General features: G+C 34.1%; 2 protein-coding genes across 2 annotated transcripts; one reads left to right on the plus strand and one right to left on the minus strand.

Moving 5' to 3' along the window:
- The first annotated feature begins 1,035 nt into the window (after window positions 1–1,035).
- LOC126682163 (probable LRR receptor-like serine/threonine-protein kinase At3g47570) lies at window positions 1,036–4,842 on the plus strand. Its single transcript, XM_050377749.2, has 2 exons — window positions 1,036–3,760; window positions 4,328–4,842. The coding sequence occupies exons 1-2, from the start codon at window positions 1,096–1,098 to the stop codon at window positions 4,726–4,728; spliced, it is 3,066 nt and encodes a 1,021-aa protein (XP_050233706.1). The 5' UTR covers window positions 1,036–1,095; the 3' UTR covers window positions 4,729–4,842.
- LOC126682162 (protein REDUCED CHLOROPLAST COVERAGE 3) lies at window positions 4,774–16,670 on the minus strand. The gene is made up of 23 exons (XM_050377748.2): window positions 16,285–16,670; window positions 16,039–16,103; window positions 15,833–15,925; window positions 15,647–15,719; window positions 13,945–14,262; window positions 13,794–13,858; window positions 13,409–13,540; window positions 13,274–13,315; window positions 12,639–13,169; window positions 11,730–11,884; window positions 10,552–11,059; window positions 10,404–10,466; window positions 10,215–10,316; window positions 9,621–9,938; window positions 9,453–9,545; window positions 9,267–9,368; window positions 9,064–9,168; window positions 8,416–8,549; window positions 7,989–8,172; window positions 7,760–7,891; window positions 7,385–7,497; window positions 7,218–7,299; window positions 4,774–6,722 (listed from the first exon to the last, which is right to left on the minus strand). The coding sequence occupies exons 1-23, from the start codon at window positions 16,352–16,354 to the stop codon at window positions 5,052–5,054; spliced, it is 5,151 nt and encodes a 1,716-aa protein (XP_050233705.1). The 5' UTR covers window positions 16,355–16,670; the 3' UTR covers window positions 4,774–5,051.
- Between the last annotated feature and the right edge of the window lie 3,525 nt (window positions 16,671–20,195).

A 20,195-nucleotide genomic window follows, 5' to 3' on the forward strand; every position in this document is an offset into this window, starting at 1 on the left:
TATTGATTAAAGGCCAAATGCACATTTGTACCCCTGAACTTTAATCAGTTAGTCGCTTAAACACCCATATAAAGGTGATAATCATTTTCACACCTAAACTAACCTTTTCCTTTACTTTTAGGAAAATTATATACCGAGACCCTTGTACTTTACCAATTTTATTCAGAAAGCTCTTACTGCAAATTTATTCACGTTCAGGTCCCTCTATTTGTCCAATTTCGATTTGCACACCTTTTTTATTTGGGACTAGAAAAAAAAATTATAAGTACATGGACTGGAAGAAAATAAAAAAGAGCACTAAAATAAAAAATTAGATAAATAGATGGACTGAAAAAAAATATTTGTATTGTAAGAACTTACTAAACAAAAGTGGTAAATTGGGATGAGTTTAGCCTCAATTTTACACACTTAGAACATAAGAGAATGTGCGATATACAGTAAATGATAGAGTGTTTATTACATACAACGATTGTTTTACGTCATTTTGCAACAAGTCAATAAGTGTTTACAGTATTGAAATTCATGTTTTTTTTTTATCATGAATTTAAGTATATTAAACTACCATGAGAAGTGACCAAAACGACATGAAACTGCAGCAGTTGTAACTTGCAGAATTCATTCTGCCGTAACCTCCGTCTCTATCTCCAATCGAGAAGTTTTACTTGACAGGCTGAAACTTACTTCTGATTTGAAAGACTGAATAGTCTCGGATATACTTGCAAATAACATGACATAACGGTTGCGTTATATAATTATTTTAAATGGTGGCAAAAAGAAAAGAAGAATCTTTTTTTTCGGAAATTATTCAGTTCTGTATACATTTTCAGCTGACTAGGATAGAAATTGTGTAAAACTAAAGGAATATATAAGTTCAGGTATGAAAATGTTTCTCACTTTAGTAAGGGTGTGTAAGTGACTAAAGGCTCAAAGTTCAGGTGCATAAATATGCATTTAGCCTTGATTAAACTAAATTATTTTCATATACATATAGCTATCCACCAACTCATATTGCATCCTTCATATCTATTTGGTACTTCCGTACTATTTTTCTCTACAAGCATAATAATTTTCTTGTGCCTCTGTAGTTAATACAAAATGAAGTGTAATAATTCTGTTTCTCTTGTCCTAATTCTCCTTTGCTCTGTCGGCTTACAGTGTCTGAAAGTTGATGTTGTGTCGGAAAATGACAACACAGATAGACTTGCTTTGCTGAAGTTCAAAGAAGGAATCTCCGGTGATCCGAATCAAGTCTTGAATTCATGGAATGATTCTCTTCCTTTTTGCAGTTGGTTCGGAATCGCCTGCAGTTTCCGGCATCAGAGAGTCGTATCCTTGGTTTTAGAAGGCCAGAATTTAGTCGGATCAATTTCGCCATACACTGGAAATTTAAGTTTTCTCAGGGTCATTAACCTCCAGAACAATAGTTTACAAGGTGAAGTTCCGCAAGAAGTTGGCAGGTTATTTCGACTCGAGGAGTTTCTTCTCAATAATAACATCTTACAAGGTGAAATTCCGATCAACCTGACAGGTTGCTCTCGTCTCAGGATGATTGGTTTACAAGGCAATAATCTATCAGGAAAAATTCCAGCGCAACTTGGTTCTTTGTTTAAGCTTGAGGTGCTTTCGCTTAGCAGCAATCATCTGAGAGGAGAAATCCCAGCTGCGTTGGGAAATCTTTCGTTCCTGAAAACATTTCGCGTAACATACAATCGTCTTGTTGGAATTATTCCTGATGATATCGGAAGAAGATTAACAAAATTGGAGATTTTCCATGTTGGAGCCAATCAGCTATCTGGTATAATCCCTCCAACTATTTTTAATATTTCATCTCTGAATGTGCTAGTCTTTACGCAGAATCGGTTCAACGGGAGTCTGCCAGAGAGTATAGACCTTCCGAATCTGACTTTCTTTGGAATTGGTGATAACTATTTATCCGGGCCAATTCCAAATTCATTATTCAATTGCTCTAAGCTGGAAATAATCGATCTTGGTTGGAATTACTTTGCAGGACAAGTTCCAACAATTGTAGGAAATTTGAAGAACTTGTGGAGAATTAGGCTTCATGGAAATGATCTAGGTAGTAATTCAAGTAATGACCTAGCTTTTGTTACCTCTCTGAATAACTGTACCAAGCTGAAGATTTTGGATTTTGGTAGAAATAATTTTGGTGGTGTTTTACCCAATTCTGTTGCTAATTTGTCGACTGAACTAACTCTGTTTTATTTTGGGGGCAACGAAATCGGCGGTGTAATTCCTGACGGGTTAGAAAATCTAATCAACTTGGTAGGACTTGTGATGAACTATAACCTGATCACAGGTATTGTTCCTTCATATTTTGGCAAGTTTCAGAAATTACAGATTTTAGATTTCTTCGGAAATAGATTGTCGGGTCAGATTCCAACCTCCTTGTCGAACCTAACAAGATTAACTATGCTCTACTTATCAAGAAACCTATTTGAAGGAACCATCCCTTCCGGTATCGGAAATTTGGAAAACCTAATTGTTTTAGCTATTGCCCACAATAACCTTATTGGAACCATACCCCATGAAATCCTAGGCCTTACTTCTTTATCACAGGCAATAGATTTATCTCACAACTCGTTAACAGGCAACCTACCACCGGAGATAGGAAAGCTAATTAGCCTGACAGCATTTTTTGTCTCTGGAAACAATCTTTCAGGTGAAATTCCTAGAGAGATTGGAAATTGCTTGAGCCTGGAATTTCTTGAAATGCAAGATAATGCATTCCAAGGAACCCTTCCGTCCTCATTGACGTCCTTGAAAAGTCTTCAATATCTAGATCTTTCAGGAAATAACTTGACTGGACGAATCCCTGAAGGTCTGCAGGACATGGAATACTTAATTCATCTGAATCTTTCTTACAATAATCTCGAGGGCGAACTACCAACCGAAGGAATCTTCAGAAATGCGAGTGCGATATTGTTAACTGGAAACAATAAACTCTGTGGTGGTATTCCAGAGCTCAACTTGTCAAAATGTCCGAAAAAGGTGTTGAAAAAAGGGAAGTCTCTCAATCTTAAGCTAGCAATCATAATTCCATGTGTATCTATATGTGTAATTTTTATCTTAGCCTTTTTTCTTATGCACCGTAAAAGAAAATTCGATAAGGATTCATCTTCTTCATCCTTAATGATGAATCACATTCTTCCAAAGATATCTTACAGAGACCTGTATAAGGCCACAAATGGGTTCTCCTCTGATAATTTAATTGGGTCTGGCGGTTTCGGCTATGTGTACAAAGGATTGCTAGATGAAGTTGAAGGACCAGTTGCTGTTAAAGTCCTTAAGCTTGAACAAAAGGGTGCTTCCAAGAGCTTTATTGCTGAATGCAAAGTGTTGTTAAATATCAGGCACAGGAATCTTGTCAAAATGTTGACATTTTGCTCTAGCATCGACGAAAAACTTAACGAATTCAAAGCCTTAGTATTTGAATTCATGGTAAATGGGAGCTTAGAGATGTGGTTGCATTCTGACAGCAGCAGAGGTAATCAAGCAAGCTTTCTTCAGAGACTAGATATTGCAATTGATATTGCATCTGCATTGCACTATCTTCATGACCTTTGCGAAAGACCAATCATTCATTGTGACTTGAAGCCGAGCAATGTTCTTCTAGATGATCATATGGTTGCTCATGTATGCGATTTCGGTCAAGCAACGTTTCTATCACCTTCCAACGAATCATCTCAAAGTCGATCCGTGACAACTGGAATCAAAGGAACAGTCGGTTATGCTGCGCCAGGTATCAATTTATTCCTTTTTGTCTATTAGGCCATTCTATCTATATTGATCGGATACTCGTCAAAGTCTTAAATTTTAGCTTTTTATTTCCGTATCTGAAAATACTTTTGAGATTTAAAACTTTATATTGATAAGGTTTTTTATCCATCAACACGGTCCGATTGGCTTGGAATCAGGGGTGGACCGGTTCTGGGCCAGTTCCACATTTTCTAAAACCGCAAACTGCAGATTCCAAACTGGGCAGTTTTAAAAAACTAAATAGTATGCTTATCACAATCGGATATTTGTAAAACTAAAATGTATAAGCATCATTTCGAACCGGCTATAACCAGAATAGTGAACTAAAACCGGCACGAAACTGTCCCCTTCCACTTATGTTGGAACTGTGAACCGGTGGTTCCCAAACATAACCACCAGTTCACGAAACGTGGCAAGGGCTAACCTAATTCTTGTAAAGAAAATGTATATCAGTTGTTTCCCATTTCCCAATTAGTGTTTCTGTTTCAGGGCAACATAAATTGCTGTTATTGATCTAACACAATGATATGTTCATTTATATAAATTGCAGAGTATGGAATGGGATGTCCAGCGTCCAAAGAAGGGGATGTATATAGCTATGGAATTCTCCTTCTAGAGTTGTTTTCCAGAAGAAGACCAACCGATGAAATGTTCGAAGATGGTTTCGACTTGAGAGAATTCGTGAAGGCGGCATTGCCTCAACAACTAATGCAAAATGTAGATCATAGACTACTTGCATTAGAAATGGATCAAAGTAATGCAGTAACATCAACTGATCAGAATATAATTGGGGAATGTGAATATACAAAAATAGAAAATTTTGTACTTTCAATTCTCGTAATTGGTCTTAACTGTTCATCAAGATCACCCAGAGACAGAATGAGCGCAAAAGATGTCATTGGACAATTACATTTGATCAAGAATGCTTTTCTTGATGGAAGTCCAGCATAAATGAGCCGTAATTGGTGAACTGTTGAGGAAAATATTTGGTGTTAATTTTGGAAATTGCCAATTAGCTTTTTATTAATCAAACAAAATCTCTAAACAAGAGAAAATTGAGATTTTTACAGCGATTATTAGATTGTAGCAAGTTGCACCTTAAACGAATAAAATAATTACAGATTATGATCAGAACTACACATCTTCCCATCATTTCTGTTCTGTTAAACTTACAAGGTGACATGAAGAGCTTTCGTCAGACTTGCAAAATAACTGCGTAATAATGACTGCTCCTTTCCGATGATTCTGTTTTCGGTCTCTGATATTCTCTGTTCTTAGCTAACTGAAGCACATATTGACTGTTGATTGTACAGCTTACTTACCCCATTCGAGAACTGCTTGTTTCTTCTCCGCCTTGTCACAACAGTAAATCCTTCACCATCACCGTTATTCTTGCTATTTACATCTAATGTTTTTGATTCTTCATCACCATCAACCTGAGTAGCAGGGTTTGTTTTTCCTTCATTCCCATAGAGGATTTTAATAATCGCACTGTCATTTGCAATTGCATCTGAAGAACTTCCGGAACTGACACGCTTCTTCTCATTGGGTACAGGCTCACTTCCAGCATCAACATTATTCTTAACTGAGTTCACAATGAAGCTCAGAAGTATCTGCCTAGCAAGTTCTGCCTTCTCCGACTCGGAGCTCGTCTTTCTCGAGCTACTGACTTTGACTTCGTGGTTATTTTCCTTATCCAATTTCTCCTCTTCTGACTTGCTTGCTTCCGACGAATCGTTTGATTCATAAGAAATATCTGTACCTCTACTTCCAAAATTTGCTTGCCAAGCTTTCCGAGGTACAAATTCTGGTGCGTGTGGATTCATGCTTCTAGGAGGCATTGTCATGGGAGTTGTGTACTTGAGCAAACCTTGTTTCATGCGGTATGATCTTGTTGTTCTATAATACAGTGGAGATCTTGGTCCACAAGGAACTCTAGCGGCAAGCGGAGGTGCCACTGTCTCTGAAAGCATACCTTGACTAGCTCTAACATCATAAATGCTCATGGCAGCTGAATTTACTGGGCGAACCAAGGATAGTGCTCCTGGATTGAATGGTTCAGCTGAAGCAGAGAGCTTGCTGCCATTTTTTTCACTGAAGTTTTCCTGATGAGAAGAACTAGAAGTCTCATCAATTTCAGAGCTTGAATTCTCTGATTGCGTCCCACCATCATAATTTCCATCTGTGTCGGCATCATCCTGTATGTTATCAATAACTGAAATTATTTTGGTTTCCTCTTCATTCACCATCTCATGCTGGATGCTGCATGTCTGGGCTTCGGGTTTTTTCTGGTTTGACTCATCTACCATGTCCAATAATGGTTTCAAAATGGTACCTGGTGGCGCCACAGCTACTTCTTTATAAGATATTGATTTAGAAGCCATAGCAGTGAGATTTGCTGGAGAAGATGACGGTTTAGGCACACAAGCTTTCTGCTGTAACTTATTTGAATCCTCCCCGACGCTTGGACCATGTGTTTTCGGTTGCTTTGATGGTATCAACTGGGTAGTAGAGGTTCTGGGAATTGCTTTTTTTGCTGATGAAATGATTTCCCTTCTATAGTTGCTTTCTCTGGAATTTGAGTACTCAGATCGATTTACATTTAACTTCTCAAGAGCTGGTCGCCTACGACCAGATTTCCTGCCGCCAGTGTTCCCCAATCGCCCTCTTGGATTTGCTTCTTGCCATCCTTCTTCTGTTGTTGATTCTTCAACTACTTCACTAGTAACTTTAGCACTGTATGCAGGAACATTAACTTTTTTCTCTGATTCTTCAAGTTGAACTACATCCAAGACCTTTTTCTCTGATTCTTCAAGTTGAACTGTATCTAACTTTGCTTCTTCAGCATTGCCTCCGGCCAAAGACATTGCATTTTCTGACCCATTGAGGACCGTGGTATCTTCCACTATTTCATCCTGATGCCCTTTTTCACTATTTTGCAGCACCTGTCAAAATATTAAAGATGGTAAGTGGCTGTTTGCTTTCTTCAAGGAGATATATTAAATCAATGTCAGCAAGAAGAGAATGCTAATTCAGTGGATAGACTGTTTAAACAACAAAATTCTGGACTTATCCAAGATGCATTTCTAATATTCAAAAAAGCACAAAGTTCATGACTTCCAGTTCCAGAAAATAAACTGATTAATGGAACTGTAATCGAATGACAAATAAAAAATGCCAATCTGATTATTTTCCCTCCTTTTTTCCTTCATAGGCAAAGCAAGATGAAGCTGATGTTACTAGGAAATACCTTGTATAGAAAGCTAATTGCAAACAAGTCTTGATGAAAAAGCTGAACTTAACTAGCCCATCATGAATTAGCAGGATAAAAGATTAGAAACAATCCCCAGATATTGACCTTAAATTCCAAGCTAGCCTTAGCTAGCAAAAATTTATGTCTTGGACAGTTAGACTGATGTATCACAGGCAATAAAGGCTACCTTCGCACGCCGCTGTTTCCTTTGTGCATCACTTCCTCTTGAATCTTGATCAGGATTAATGTAATCCAATAGATCGGACACACTGCAACAAAGGGTCAATGATTTTGATCATCCAAGCTATAGTTGTAGGTCTAAGGAAAAGTAATGTGAGAATACCATATCAATACCTAAGGTGGCCTTTGCTTGCTATGGATGCATCTGGCTTTGGAGTTCCATTTCTCGCTGCTTCTTGCTGCTCCAGGGCTTTTGATTCAAAATATTCAAGCCAAGCAGCAGCATCCTGCGTTATAAATTGAAACACCTCAATCAGTAGTAAATACCAATTTCTTCAACGCATAGACAGCCTACAATCTCAAGTAGACATTACTGCCTTACAGTCACACAAAAAAGGTCAGACATACCATCAACTGTGATTTTTTGGGAAAAGATAAAAGTAGAGATGCTGGACGTTCCAACATGATGGTGAATCTCATGAAGTTTAAGACTCTTTTAAACATGAAAAGCAATGGCCAACAAATCAAAATCATATATTTTCTGGTTACCTGCGTACGAAGATCTTCTGGTCCAAGCTTCACTTGGAGTATTTTGAGAGTAGTTTGCTCATGTTGAACACTAAGGGAATACGCTTCCATCAGTGACAGAGCAATAGCTATTGCGTGATAACTTGCAGCTGTCTGTCAGACAAAAAAAATTATTCAGCATGCCTACCTGATTTAAGAGCGAGCTAGAACTAAAATGCAACTTTTTGGGAAGAGGCGAGAGAAAAGTGACCTGTATGTGATCAACTCCTAATAATCTCTGGTTGCATTTCAGAGCTTCATGCAGATATCTGAGAGCAATGTGAACATTTCCCATACCCTCTTCCATCATAGCCACGTTGATGTATGTTGCAGCCGTATTAGGATGAAACAGTCCACAGGTGAAATGAAGGAGGAATAGAGCACGGTTTACATATCTACAAGTAAAGTGCAAAGAACAAACAACACAAATTTACAAGAAGAAAATGAAAATTATTAAATATAAACACATTGAGAGAGAACCAATTAAATTAAAAACTTAGCATTTATTAGTTCAGTTTCCGAGTAAATGCTTAATAACAACAATGTGGTGAAGGAAAAGATCTGGTATACTACGTATAAACAAAACAAATGTGAATAGAGAATTGTCAAATGGACCAAAAATATGTTTTTTTATTTACCTCAAAGCCAACTCAATGTGTTGAAGACGATAATAAAACACTGAAAGATCTCCATAGCTTTTCATTGTATCCGGATGGTCAAGCCCAAGTTCCCTCTCATTAATATCTAGAGCCTTTTGTTGATAGATAGTTGCCTGGTAAGAAATAGAAACAAAATAAGATAATCCCACTAAAATTTATATCGTCAATTGGTAGATAGATAATACCTAATTTTGGAATTTAAGTGCACATAAACATGCTCTCAATATCTTGTTCTTTTGCATCACTGCTTTAACTGATATGTATTTTTGTTTTTTTGAATTGAGAACTGATAGGCATTAAGAGATAACATACTCCAATAACTTTTTAAATAAATTTTTGATTCTTGAACTCATTTACTAAATGAAGCTAAGAGCTTCAAAAATATATTTTATGTACTATTCCCCCCACTGTCGCCATACCCTTGCAATATCCAAGAGCACTTTGCGCAAAAAGTGATTCCTTTTCATACAATCCTAGCACTTTACTGCACCATCTTATCCTTAGCTTTTAAAGATTGTTCTAGTCTAATGATAAAGACTAGTTCCTGGGGTTATATAGAACCTAAAATCAAAAAAAAAAAACAAATTTCTAAAATCATAGCTAGTATTGAAGATAAGGTACCATTACCTGATTAAAATCTCCAGTGTGGTAAAGAACTACAGCAAGAAGGCTGTAAGCACTTGCAGTCGTTCGATGATAGGGACCGCATACAGCTATCATCTTTGCTAGCGCCTTCAACGCAAATACATCAAATTATGAGACTAATGAACAACTAAACAGATAAAGGAACTAATGCAGTTTTCATTTATATTTAGTGAACGAGTTTACACCTTTGTTCCATAATTAACAGCATCCTCTAGCTTTCCTTTATCAAGAGCAATCTTGGATGACTCTAGTAAAGTCCGTCCATCTGCTGAAGAGCATCCAACATGCTGTGCAGCATAGCACAAACATCTATTATATTGAGTTAATATTAACTACACTAAAATTCAGATCAACAGAAGACAGGCTCCAACCTTACACACAGGAAAAATGCTGATAATGTCAGACTTTCTAAATGGATTTGGGCATTCCATATCATAATCTCTTGAAACCAACTCCAGTCCAACCTAGTACAAAATTATTCATAAGAACCATGCTTCAAATATGTCTTAGCAGCCAAAATACATTTTAAAGGAGGTTACCTTATGACAAAGTCCTCTAAGGATTGAAAACTTTCTCAATTGCAGAAACTCGTCTTTTAATGTCCAATTATATCTTCTGGAAAGAAATGCTTGCAACCAATGCGATTTTAGAATATGATCATCCTTCATATTTCGGTCATCATCCTCCATGCCATATGTTCCAAGTAAGAAGTTCAGAGAAGAAGCTATGGCTGCCGATATGTCTGCTACATTGTCCACAGATGCAATAACTGCTTTGACTATGTGCTTGAAAGCTCTAGTAATCATCTCATGGATGCAAAGTGATTGTATGTGAGGAAGTTTTTCTGCCAGTTCAACCTGATTCCAGAAAGACCAGGACAAAATAAATGGAATAGTATTATTATTAAAACATAAGAAGTCTAGAATTTTTAAATGACAAGTTTTCACCAGAGTAGTTTTACATTTTTGTTACAGAACAAGGATTTTATAACTACAAACAGATGGATTCAAAAGATGCAAGATTTACAAGTATCACGAGTTTCATCCACCAATATGCTTAAAGAAGAAGAAAATTTTATAACTTGTACATATAGATGGACAGGCAGCCAGAAAACCACGCAGAATGACACATACCACTTTACCCAAAGAGCGAATCTGCAGTCCCCTTAAATGCATGAAGTCAGTCAGTGTACGGCCATCCACAGGGGAAAGTTCAAGCGAGCCAAAGTCCGTTACCTGATGAAACATGAAATCTATAAAATATAAACAAAACCAAGTCAAATTTCCTTGTCTAGCACGATCTATTATAGAAAAAGAGTATACCAGCTTTGGCAAAGCAATTTCATCATAGTATTTGTATGCCATTTCGATAAGCTCATCTCCTGACTGTTGCAATAGGGAAACTAATAACAGTTAGCCCAAAAGACAAGCAGATAAAGCAACACTTCTACATAAAGAACTACAGTACAACCTTTAAATGAAGGCCAGTTCCCGTTTCTTTCAAATGCAAGAATGCTTCTTCAGATATCATTTCCTTCAGTTCATTCTCACAATTGGGCTCCCCATTGCTATGTTGTCCCACATCAGTTCCTACATTCAGTCTGCAAGGGCCAGTGTCATTTTCTTCCTTCTCAAGGCTACTATCTTCACCAGTTATTTTTCCCCTCTTCTTCAAAAATTTAAATTCCTTTCCTAGACCTTTCACAGCGTGTTCAGTCTTAATCTGCTGCACCTCAGAGTGTTTAGAATCAGTATCGGTTAGACTTTCCTGCTTTTGCAGATGTTGCAACCAACATGAACCCAGTTCCCATCTAATGGGTCTTTCAGATGCAATTGGTGTCGTGTCCAGTTTGGTCAAACTTTCTTTAACTATTTGCCGAACAAGAGATCTAGGTGCTTCTATATCATCAAAGATGGAGTGAGATGGCTGACCTCCAGATGTTTCCAGAAAGCAAGAATTATGCAGCAGAACCCTTAAGCTGCAAAAGATTTTGTGACCTATGAGTTCAGACATTTATCAAAGCGCATACATTCATCAATAATATATTTCCCTGGTAAGAATTGTTATACTCTCAATAAACACTTAAAAAGATTGACCTGTCCCAGATAATTGCACCATAATAACCTTGTGTTTCCGATCTTAACTTTTTCTAATGGAAACAAAATGTTTCGATTGGGTTTAATCATCAGCTGGGAACAAAAAATACAATCCAAGGATGCTTCTCAGTAATACTTCCCTTATGGTTCATAAAGTTTCAAATAGCATTCCATCACATTATTGTATAAGGTTCTCAAAAATTATGCAATCAGAATGAGATTCTCCTTTCAGTAAGGATCCCAACACAAGCTCATGAATGTCTTTCTCCAAAAGAATTGACAGAAACTGTACTAAATCATTACTTCACATATGATGTACACAAACAAGTCTCATACAAGAGCCACAAGCTAATATCTACTTGAAATACTCTTGTTTGTGATTGGTATGGGAAGTATCCCCAAAAACATTCTATCAACATACCAGCTGAACCATGGGTATCACTTACCATTGATTTCTGTCTGCAACATATTCTAGCATAAATACTATATCAACTTATTTTGGCAGGTCAGAAAATACTTCTGATGAAAACAGAACTGGATCGAAGTTCAGACCTGTTAATGTTAAGAGAATTAGACCCTCCATCTGGTTGATCAGGTATTTCAATATCTTGAGCCTTGCCGTTTCTCTTCTTTACTTCACCGACAACTCTTACTGTGGCAGTGTATCCACAGTGTCTCACAATGACCATACCCAGTGAAGAAGTATCCTATAAAAAATGATGATGTCATTTCAGCATTTGTGGCTCATAAGAAATATTTGAAAGTCTAATCATCCACATAAGCTTAGCATTCTACCATTTAAATGATCTTCACATTCAACAAGTTGAGAGGGTTTGGCCATGCAACGTATATTAATAAAAGGCTGCACGAGAGAGGGGTTTAAAAGTTTCAATGTGAAGAGGCTATGAGGAGAAGACCAAAGAATATAGGGATGTTAGCAGTAAGAATGATACTACCACAATTCTACAGAGAACGAGGTCTTGACAAGTAGCCTGGAAAAATGAGATTGACAAAGTTAATGCGGAAGAAGTTAAGAATTAAGTCAAATCCCCTTTCTTTTCTTTTGTTTTGTTATTGTTTATCTTTTTCTTCAGAGGGAAGAACTAACTGGATTTAGATAGGTTTATTCCTTAAGATTGTTAATATGTGTTTCATATTAGCTCCTGCAACACACAAAATAAAGACTTAAATACAATGTATGCAGTGGATGAGGGGATGTGTGTGTTTGTATGAATGACCAAATGAGTGAGCAGGAAAAGGAAAGCTGTTGGAGGTACGAAAGAAGATAGGATGAGGTAATAAAGGCCATAGCTGGAGAGACATAAGATAAGAAACTTAATGGAACACATTAACAAATACAATTTTAAATGATCTATATAATCTTACTCAAACCATGGGCATACATACTTCATGTGTGCAAGCTAGTGTCTACCTTATTTAAAAAGAGGATGATGTACTTACATGAACAACTACACTTTCATCTGCAGTAACCCCTTTAAGCAAGTTCCTTTGAGCAACTTCCCTAGCAGAGGTACCGGAAAATTGATTGCCATCAACTTTTTCACTAGAGTTCATGCTTGCATCTGCCGCATCACGTTTTACAACAATGGACAAGTCTCCAACACGCTCTTCAAAAGAAGTTGAACCCGAGTGAAAATTTACTTCTCTTGCATGCGAGCTGTGATTGAGGAGTTGGCTTATTACTCCAACAGCTTTGAAAATTGCAACATCAACAAATTGGCTGTGAAGCAAAAAGGCCTTCCTGTCTCGTATCACTCTTTCCTCCTCAGTCTTGCATGGTAGGCCAGCCAATATTGCAAAATCCGTAGCCCATGGTCGAAGATCATATTCACCATTTCTACCCTGCCCTCCACCATTGCCACCCCAACTTTCATCTTCTGTAGGTTGCGGTGGGAAGTTTGATGGTGACTCTGCAACAAGTGGGGGAACTAGCCATGTATTTGCACGAAATCCATAAGGAAGATTTCCAAACTGCAAAGAGAAGGTGCATGAGAATTACTACCACATCACAACTACAAAGAAATTAGTCAAATCTGTAGCAAGCAACATCAAGTGAGTGAGTGTAGAAACATCACCTTATTATGCTCTATAAAAGCTTTCATAAGGGAATCATACGCCTGCAGTAACACAACACCGTATCTCTAAATTAAGAACCAAACCAATAAAAATTTGATTCAAATCAAAACTAATAAAATATCTAAAGTACCAACATTAGCAAAAGCTCGGCTGAGATTTTGTAAGAGATCCACAAGGGAGTGGCTTTGAGAAAACTTCTTTCCCAAAGTATAGAACCCCTTTGCTGATGCCACAACATGTATAAGCTTCCCATTACAGATTTTAATCTGCATACAAATGCATACATAGTCAAATTGCAGCTTCAAGACTGTTATTTGCTAACTTTGTACTTCACTCTTAAATTCATCTCATATAACCAAGGCAGCATGAAACTAGAATTAGTCAAATATTCTCCTACCATTGACTAAAAATAAAAATAAAACAAAATAAAATAGCCTGAATTTCAAAATTCAACATGAAAATAAATTGACTGTATAAATTAAACTGAATACAATTCAATTTTAGCATTATTAAATATACCTGAATTTCAAAATAATCGCCGTCGCGCCTCTGTTCTGAATCCTTACTGTTACACCTCTTCAAATCTGCAATAACACAATGTTTTACACAATTAATAACAACAATAATAATGATATTAATAGCTAAAACTGAAAAAAAAAATGACGCTTACTGAGGATTGGAGGAGAGAGGTGAGAGAATGAGAAGAATTCATAAAAATCTGACAGTTTCGGCGTCGGATGAATCGCCGCCATGTCCATATTCTCCGGCGCAGCCAATGTTGTCGATGCGAGGGTTCCATTGGCATCGGATGGTGCACTAGGTCCAGTGGTGAGTGTAGTGTTAGATTTTCTTAGCTTGGATTCTGTTGACGGCGGCGTGGACGGTGATGGCGGTGGTCGCTTCGGCTTGGAGAATCTTGTGGTGCAAGCTACGATGTCTAGGAACCTCCTAACGTGAGCTACAGCTTGTGCTTCCTCTGTGTAGTCCTCTGTTTGCAAATGCAAGAGACAGTGGCACTTTTGTGAATAACTCCGAAATGTTGGGTAAAGTTAGAAAATTGCACACGTGTTTGTTTTGGTAGATTAAAATGCAATAATGTTTCAAGTTTCAACAAAAGAGATTTTTGAATATTTAATTTAATGTTGCTATCGTAAGATTTTATTCATCTTTGGGTTGTTAAATAAGTATTATTTTCTCACAATTAGTCCCACTAAAAAAATAAAAAAATAAATTTACTCTGAATTTATTTATATTGTACAGTTTTATTTTTAATTAATTTAATTATTTTTAAAATGACTAAAAATGAATTATCTATTTTTCAGTTATAAATTTAAAAATTACATTGACTATTTGTTCAAAGTTCAAACTTATTTTAAAAAGAATAAGAATTAACTAAAAGTAGAGGACTCAATCTTGAAAAATACACAATAATAATAATAATAATAATAATAATAATAATAATTTTGACGAAATAGTAATTATAATTTAAAAGGTATCTATGTGTTCAAATGCAGAATGCAATAACGACACCCAGGAAAAGATGACTAACTTTTACTATTAAAATTTAGGCGACACTATATAAAATTAAAGTGTCAGTAAAAGTAATAATAAAAAATAAAAATGATTTAGCCTTGGAAAAAAAAAGTTGACATAGATTTTGGCAGAAATTTTGTCAGCACTCTTTGCATGGGGTCCTCACTCTCCGCCTCACATCACGTGTCATGCACGCATATCCTGAGGCGGCGGAGCAACTTCAGTCTTGGCTGGCTGCTCTTGACCATTAATTAATGACACTTTGCCGTTCAAGTTAAATTTACATTACTTTTTATATGTGACGTAATAGTTTGTTATTATTATTAAAATTAATTTAAATTATAAACAGAGAAGAGAATATTCATCATGAAATATAAAGATCCAATGTGAGAGTCAGACCAAATGTTTATAAATTAAGCTTGTGATTGCAAAGATTTATTAATATTTAAATCTAGATTTTTAAAATCATTCCAACAAGAATGTCAAATTAATATTTAATTCATGTAGATCCTACTATATAGTCATGATGCTTGTAACAATTTTCTAATATGTTAATTCCTTAAATAACAAAATGTCAATCTTTAAAATTGTTTTCTTGGGAATCTTTGGCAAAAAAGAATTTTTTTTAAATTCTGGTAATTTCAGCCACCAACTTTTAGAAGAACAAGAGTTAAACTTGTCTCCATGTAATAATTAATTAAAAAATTTACCCTTAAATAAATATAAATTGCAAAACAGGCCCTAATATAAAAATAAATATCATATAGTAAAAACAAAAAATTAGAGCCACACATAAGTTGTTGAAATGCTGAATTTCTGGTAAAATTGGCTTCACCTACCTTCAACCATTTTAAGCACACAAGGCTTTAAGGTAACAATCTCCACTTTATCATTCAATCTCTGACCCTTAACCTGATAAAACATTAAAAACAATTATTGAAAAGTTTATAATTTATGTAAAAAAATTCAGTTGAATATTAAAATTATATGTATAATATTAGTAAAATAATTAAAATGGTGCAGACCTCATGAGAAAAAGAACAGTTGGTAAGATGACAAGTTTGTACATTGACAGCCAATAATTTCTTCACATCCAGTATCTTGTCAGTAGAGATACCCTTCAAGAAAATCAAAATAATAAATTAATTATTATCCAACTAATTGCCATTCATTAACATTATTAATCAAAATATAGTAATGCTTAATTTAAACAAATAATAAGTTAATATACCTTGAGGACAACATGAGTATCATATGGGGTAATGACAGTGATATCAACAAGACTAGGCACCACAACTGCAAAAAAAAAATATACAAGAAAAACATCAAAGGCTAATTTCACTCCTTCAAATTAGCAACAAATATAAAAATGGTCCAAATTAATACTTTTTGATTAAAAAATCACATTTTGTCAATTTTGGAGTGGCGAAAATAACCCAAAATTGATAAAGAATGGAACTTTTTGCGATGAAATTACCTCTATCTTCTTTCCTTTTCTTATCAGACTTGGCTTTATTGGACTTGCCTCTGCCTGATCTTGGAGCCATTTTGTGAACTTAAAAAAGCTCAAAAATATGAAAGTTTTATATGTTTGTATATATTAAAAATAGAAGAAAAAGAAAGAGTTTCAAAAACCCATTTCGATGAAATCAAGAATTAAATAAATTAAAGTGAAAAAAAAGGTAATGAAAAAAGAGAATGAGAGGAGAAAGAAGAGGAAAAAGAGTGAGGTAGGAGTGAAATAGATGGAGGATTAGGGATAGGATAAGGGTTTTGGTTGGGTTTTGAGGATAGATATGTGAGAAATGGTAGCCTCTCCTTCTTGCTAAAACTTTGATTGCCCCTACCCCCTTTCTCTCTCTATCTCTATCCCAAATCATGCATATATAGTTAGTGAATTAGTGTATTATTATGTATTCATAATTTATTCTCAATTTTAGGCAAAATTGCACTATTGGTGTCTCAACTTTTCAGTTTTCTTAAGGCCAAGAAAAAACTACTAAACCGTATCTTTAGCTTTTTCGTAATATATTATTTTAGATTTTAAATTTTAATTCTTTTAAATTAGTAGTTCATTTTTTAAAAGTATATTAGATGAGAATTTTAGTTTTTTTATCGCTGAATTGCAGAAAGACTAATAACATTTTTCAAATTTATTGCTATGGTTCATCGTTTTAATTTCAAATATATAAGTGTATTAATTATAAATAAAAATAAGTGTATTTATTATATAATGATATAAACGTTTGATAGCAGTTTATCAGGTTGTGTGTTCGATTTTTTTTTCAAGAATTCCCTCTTTAATTATCAAAAAACGAGACTTATATTTATTTTTTAGCATATCAGTGATGAAAATAGATTAAATATTTATTTGTTATATTTTAGAAATTTTAAAATGCTAACATAAAAGATAAAAAATTATATATTGAAAACTTTCAAATAGTTTTTCTTTATTTGATAATTAAAAAAAATGTTTATATAAAAATTTAAATTTAATAATTTATTATTCAATGTTTATAATATTTGAACTATAATTTATTTGTTCGAAAGTTCACACATCTATTGATGTCATATTTCCTAAATTCTATATATGCAATAGAGACCAAGAACAACCCACGCAATCTTTTTAGGACAAAAACAAAACGTACGTGGACCCACGAAAGATGACCGTTGAGATTTCGACACGTGTCCAATGCTGGTGGGTTATAAGTGGTGAGATAATAAAACACATATATTAGCCGAGATGTTTTGTTTTATTTAATGTTCTGGCCTTCGGTTTTGCCTACCAAAAACTGTATAAATAGTGATTTTATCAAAAAAATTAAATTCCAATTAGGAATGCTAATTTGGCTGCATAAGAAATAGGTTAGGTTTCATTCCTTGAGAGAATCTGCCGGGTAGGAATAAAACTCGAATTTTTATTTATTAATTTTGCTAGCCGTTCATAGCTAATTAGCAATGTATTCATCGATCAGTTTAGCTACCATCTTTTTATTTACTAATTAATCAGCTGTTTACAGAGTATATGTTAGATAATCTAGCTAGTTAAAATAGATTAACTATAGAAGAAAATATATAATTAAACATGGGGAAATAGCTATTGTCAAGTTTGATGTAGATTAAGTATATAAAGGTTCAATGGTTTATGAATAAATGTTCATTTTGTCCTTTAAAATTAAAATAAAAAAATTAAATTAAAATAAACAGTATCTTTATATAAAAAAACATCATCAAAATAGACAATTTCGATAATAAAAAAACACATAGTTAAAATGAACATTTTGTCTAGATTTACCCTTTCAGTTTTAAATTGTCATATAATTCCAGCAGCTCTAATTTATATATAATGCTCCAATAATTTTCTGTCACGTCAACTGAAGTAAAATGAGTCAAATTAACTATTTACGAGTGTTTTTTTTCAAAATAATAAATTTATCCTTATTGATAGTATGTACTCCCTCCGGTCCATAATATTTGTCGCATTTAAGAATTTCTTTTGGTCCATAATATTTGTCACATTAGAGTTTCAAAAAAGCATTAATTACTATTTTTTCAAAATTATCCCTAGCAATAAATACTTTATAAGGTTAAAAGAATTAGTCAAATATAAAACAAGTGGTAATTAATATGGACAATTTAGTAAAACTATACACAAATCAAGACATATTTATTATTTTCTTAATCTATATGAAATGGTCAAATGCGACAAATATTATGTACCGGAGGGAGTACTAAATGAAGAAGATAAAATGAAATTTTATTGAATAATATATTCAGAAAATTAATGCATAAAATTAGTGTGGAAATTATCATTTTACAATATAAAACTTGGCGGTCCAAGGCCAATACTAACATAAAAATAATCAGTCCTTTTACATTCACATATTTAGTGTGCTTGCTCTCCTATCCTACGTGTGAAATTCAAATGATGCATGAGTCGTCATTAAAATTACACTCAAAATATATTCAGTTAACCTTGTACTAAAAAACAATTTGCCCTGTCAAAGCACCACTAAAATAAACGAAGTTAACAAAGGGCCTATTAATTTAATCAGTGAAATGAAATTTGACTTTTAAAAATAATTCTTTGAATTTAAGTCCTATAATAAATGAAATAGTACATGTTGAAAATATTTTGTTCTTATTATAGGTTCAATAAACTTGACTTGATTCTATATTAGTGGATTTTATTAGTAGAGGAAGGGGGCGGCTTCTGTAAATTAATTCTTACAAAATAAAAAAAATTAAACTTTAGCTTAAAAAAAATGTCAAAAACTTTCTAAATTTTTAAAAATAATAATAATAATAATAATAATATGTTAATGTAAAATTCATGGTTCAATGAAGACGGCATGTTTTATAATGCTAAGCAGTCCAAATCATAAAATTTTCAGTCAATTAATTACTACTATACTCCCGTGACTTAGGAAATACAGTTTTGAATGGCTTGAATAAATTGTCCCATTTGCTTAAAGCCAACATAATAATACTCCTTCACATTGAATTTAGATACCATCAACTTCTCTCTAAAACAAACTCTTCCTCCACTCTTACTCCTTATAAAAACAAACACATATTTTATAAATTAGAGGCATAAATTTGATCCTTTTTAGCTGAAAATTACCTATATATATGATATCTAATTATTAATTAACAAATATTTAAATTATCAGAGTTTCTTCTTTTTTTTTATCTATTTATTGGTGTATATAGAAAATTTGTGAGTCGATCGAAAAAAATTATACAACGCAACAGTTGCGTCACATTATTCGTGCAACAAACTAATGAGGCGTTTGCCAAGTGTGAACATTTAATGATAAAAAAATAAACAATAAATAAAGATTTTCTATCGCAAATGTTTATTGACTTGTTGTAAAAATGAGATGGCACATCCGTTGTGTGGGATAAACACTCCTCGATCGAAGTCTGTTGAATTTGCATATGAATGATTCTATGGCTTGATCAAGTTCTTTCTCAAGAATTTTCGGAATCAAAATATTTTTGATTTGACCAAGACTATCAAATTAATCGACAGATAAATATTATTTTGATATTTAAATAAAAGTATCGTTGTTATTTTGTTTCTGAAAATTTACTAATGATTTATTCAGGTAAATATGAAGGTACAATGAATCAAGTTTGTCATAAATATTCTAACTTTTGCGTTTTTTATTTAAGCACAATTTAAAGAACATGTCACCATATATCCCGACCTTTCATTTTGGATATATAGTTTAAGAGTCTTATACGATATTGTTTTGATCATTCAAACAGACAACGAAAAATAACACATAAAACGGCAACTGAACTATAAGATGAAAAGTTTAAAAAGGTTAGAATCCAAAGTGCAACATCAATGGCGTAGCCACACTGTGAATTAAAGGAGCA

The sequence above is a fragment of the Mercurialis annua genome, linkage group LG5 (genome assembly GCF_937616625.2).
Source record: "Mercurialis annua linkage group LG5, ddMerAnnu1.2, whole genome shotgun sequence".
Classification (NCBI taxonomy): domain Eukaryota; kingdom Viridiplantae; phylum Streptophyta; class Magnoliopsida; order Malpighiales; family Euphorbiaceae; genus Mercurialis; species Mercurialis annua.

Bases quoted from the DNA above. Each gene is read 5' to 3' on its own strand.
- LOC126682163 (XM_050377749.2), top strand. From the start codon at position 1,096: ATGAAGTGTAATAATTCTGTTTCTCTTGTCCTAATTCTCCTTTGCTCT. The intron at 3,761-4,327 runs GTATCAATTTAT...TATAAATTGCAG, and splicing joins AGTCGGTTATGCTGCGCCAG to AGTATGGAATGGGATGTCCA.
- LOC126682162 (XM_050377748.2), bottom strand. From the start codon at position 16,354: ATGGCTCCAAGATCAGGCAGAGGCAAGTCCAATAAAGCCAAGTCTGAT. The intron at 11,885-12,638 runs GTAAGTACATCA...CATTTTTTATAG, and splicing joins ATGAAAGTGTAGTTGTTCAT to GATACTTCTTCACTGGGTAT. The intron at 9,369-9,452 runs GTTGGAGCCTGT...TATGCTGCACAG, and splicing joins GCATTTTTCCTGTGTGTAAG to CATGTTGGATGCTCTTCAGC.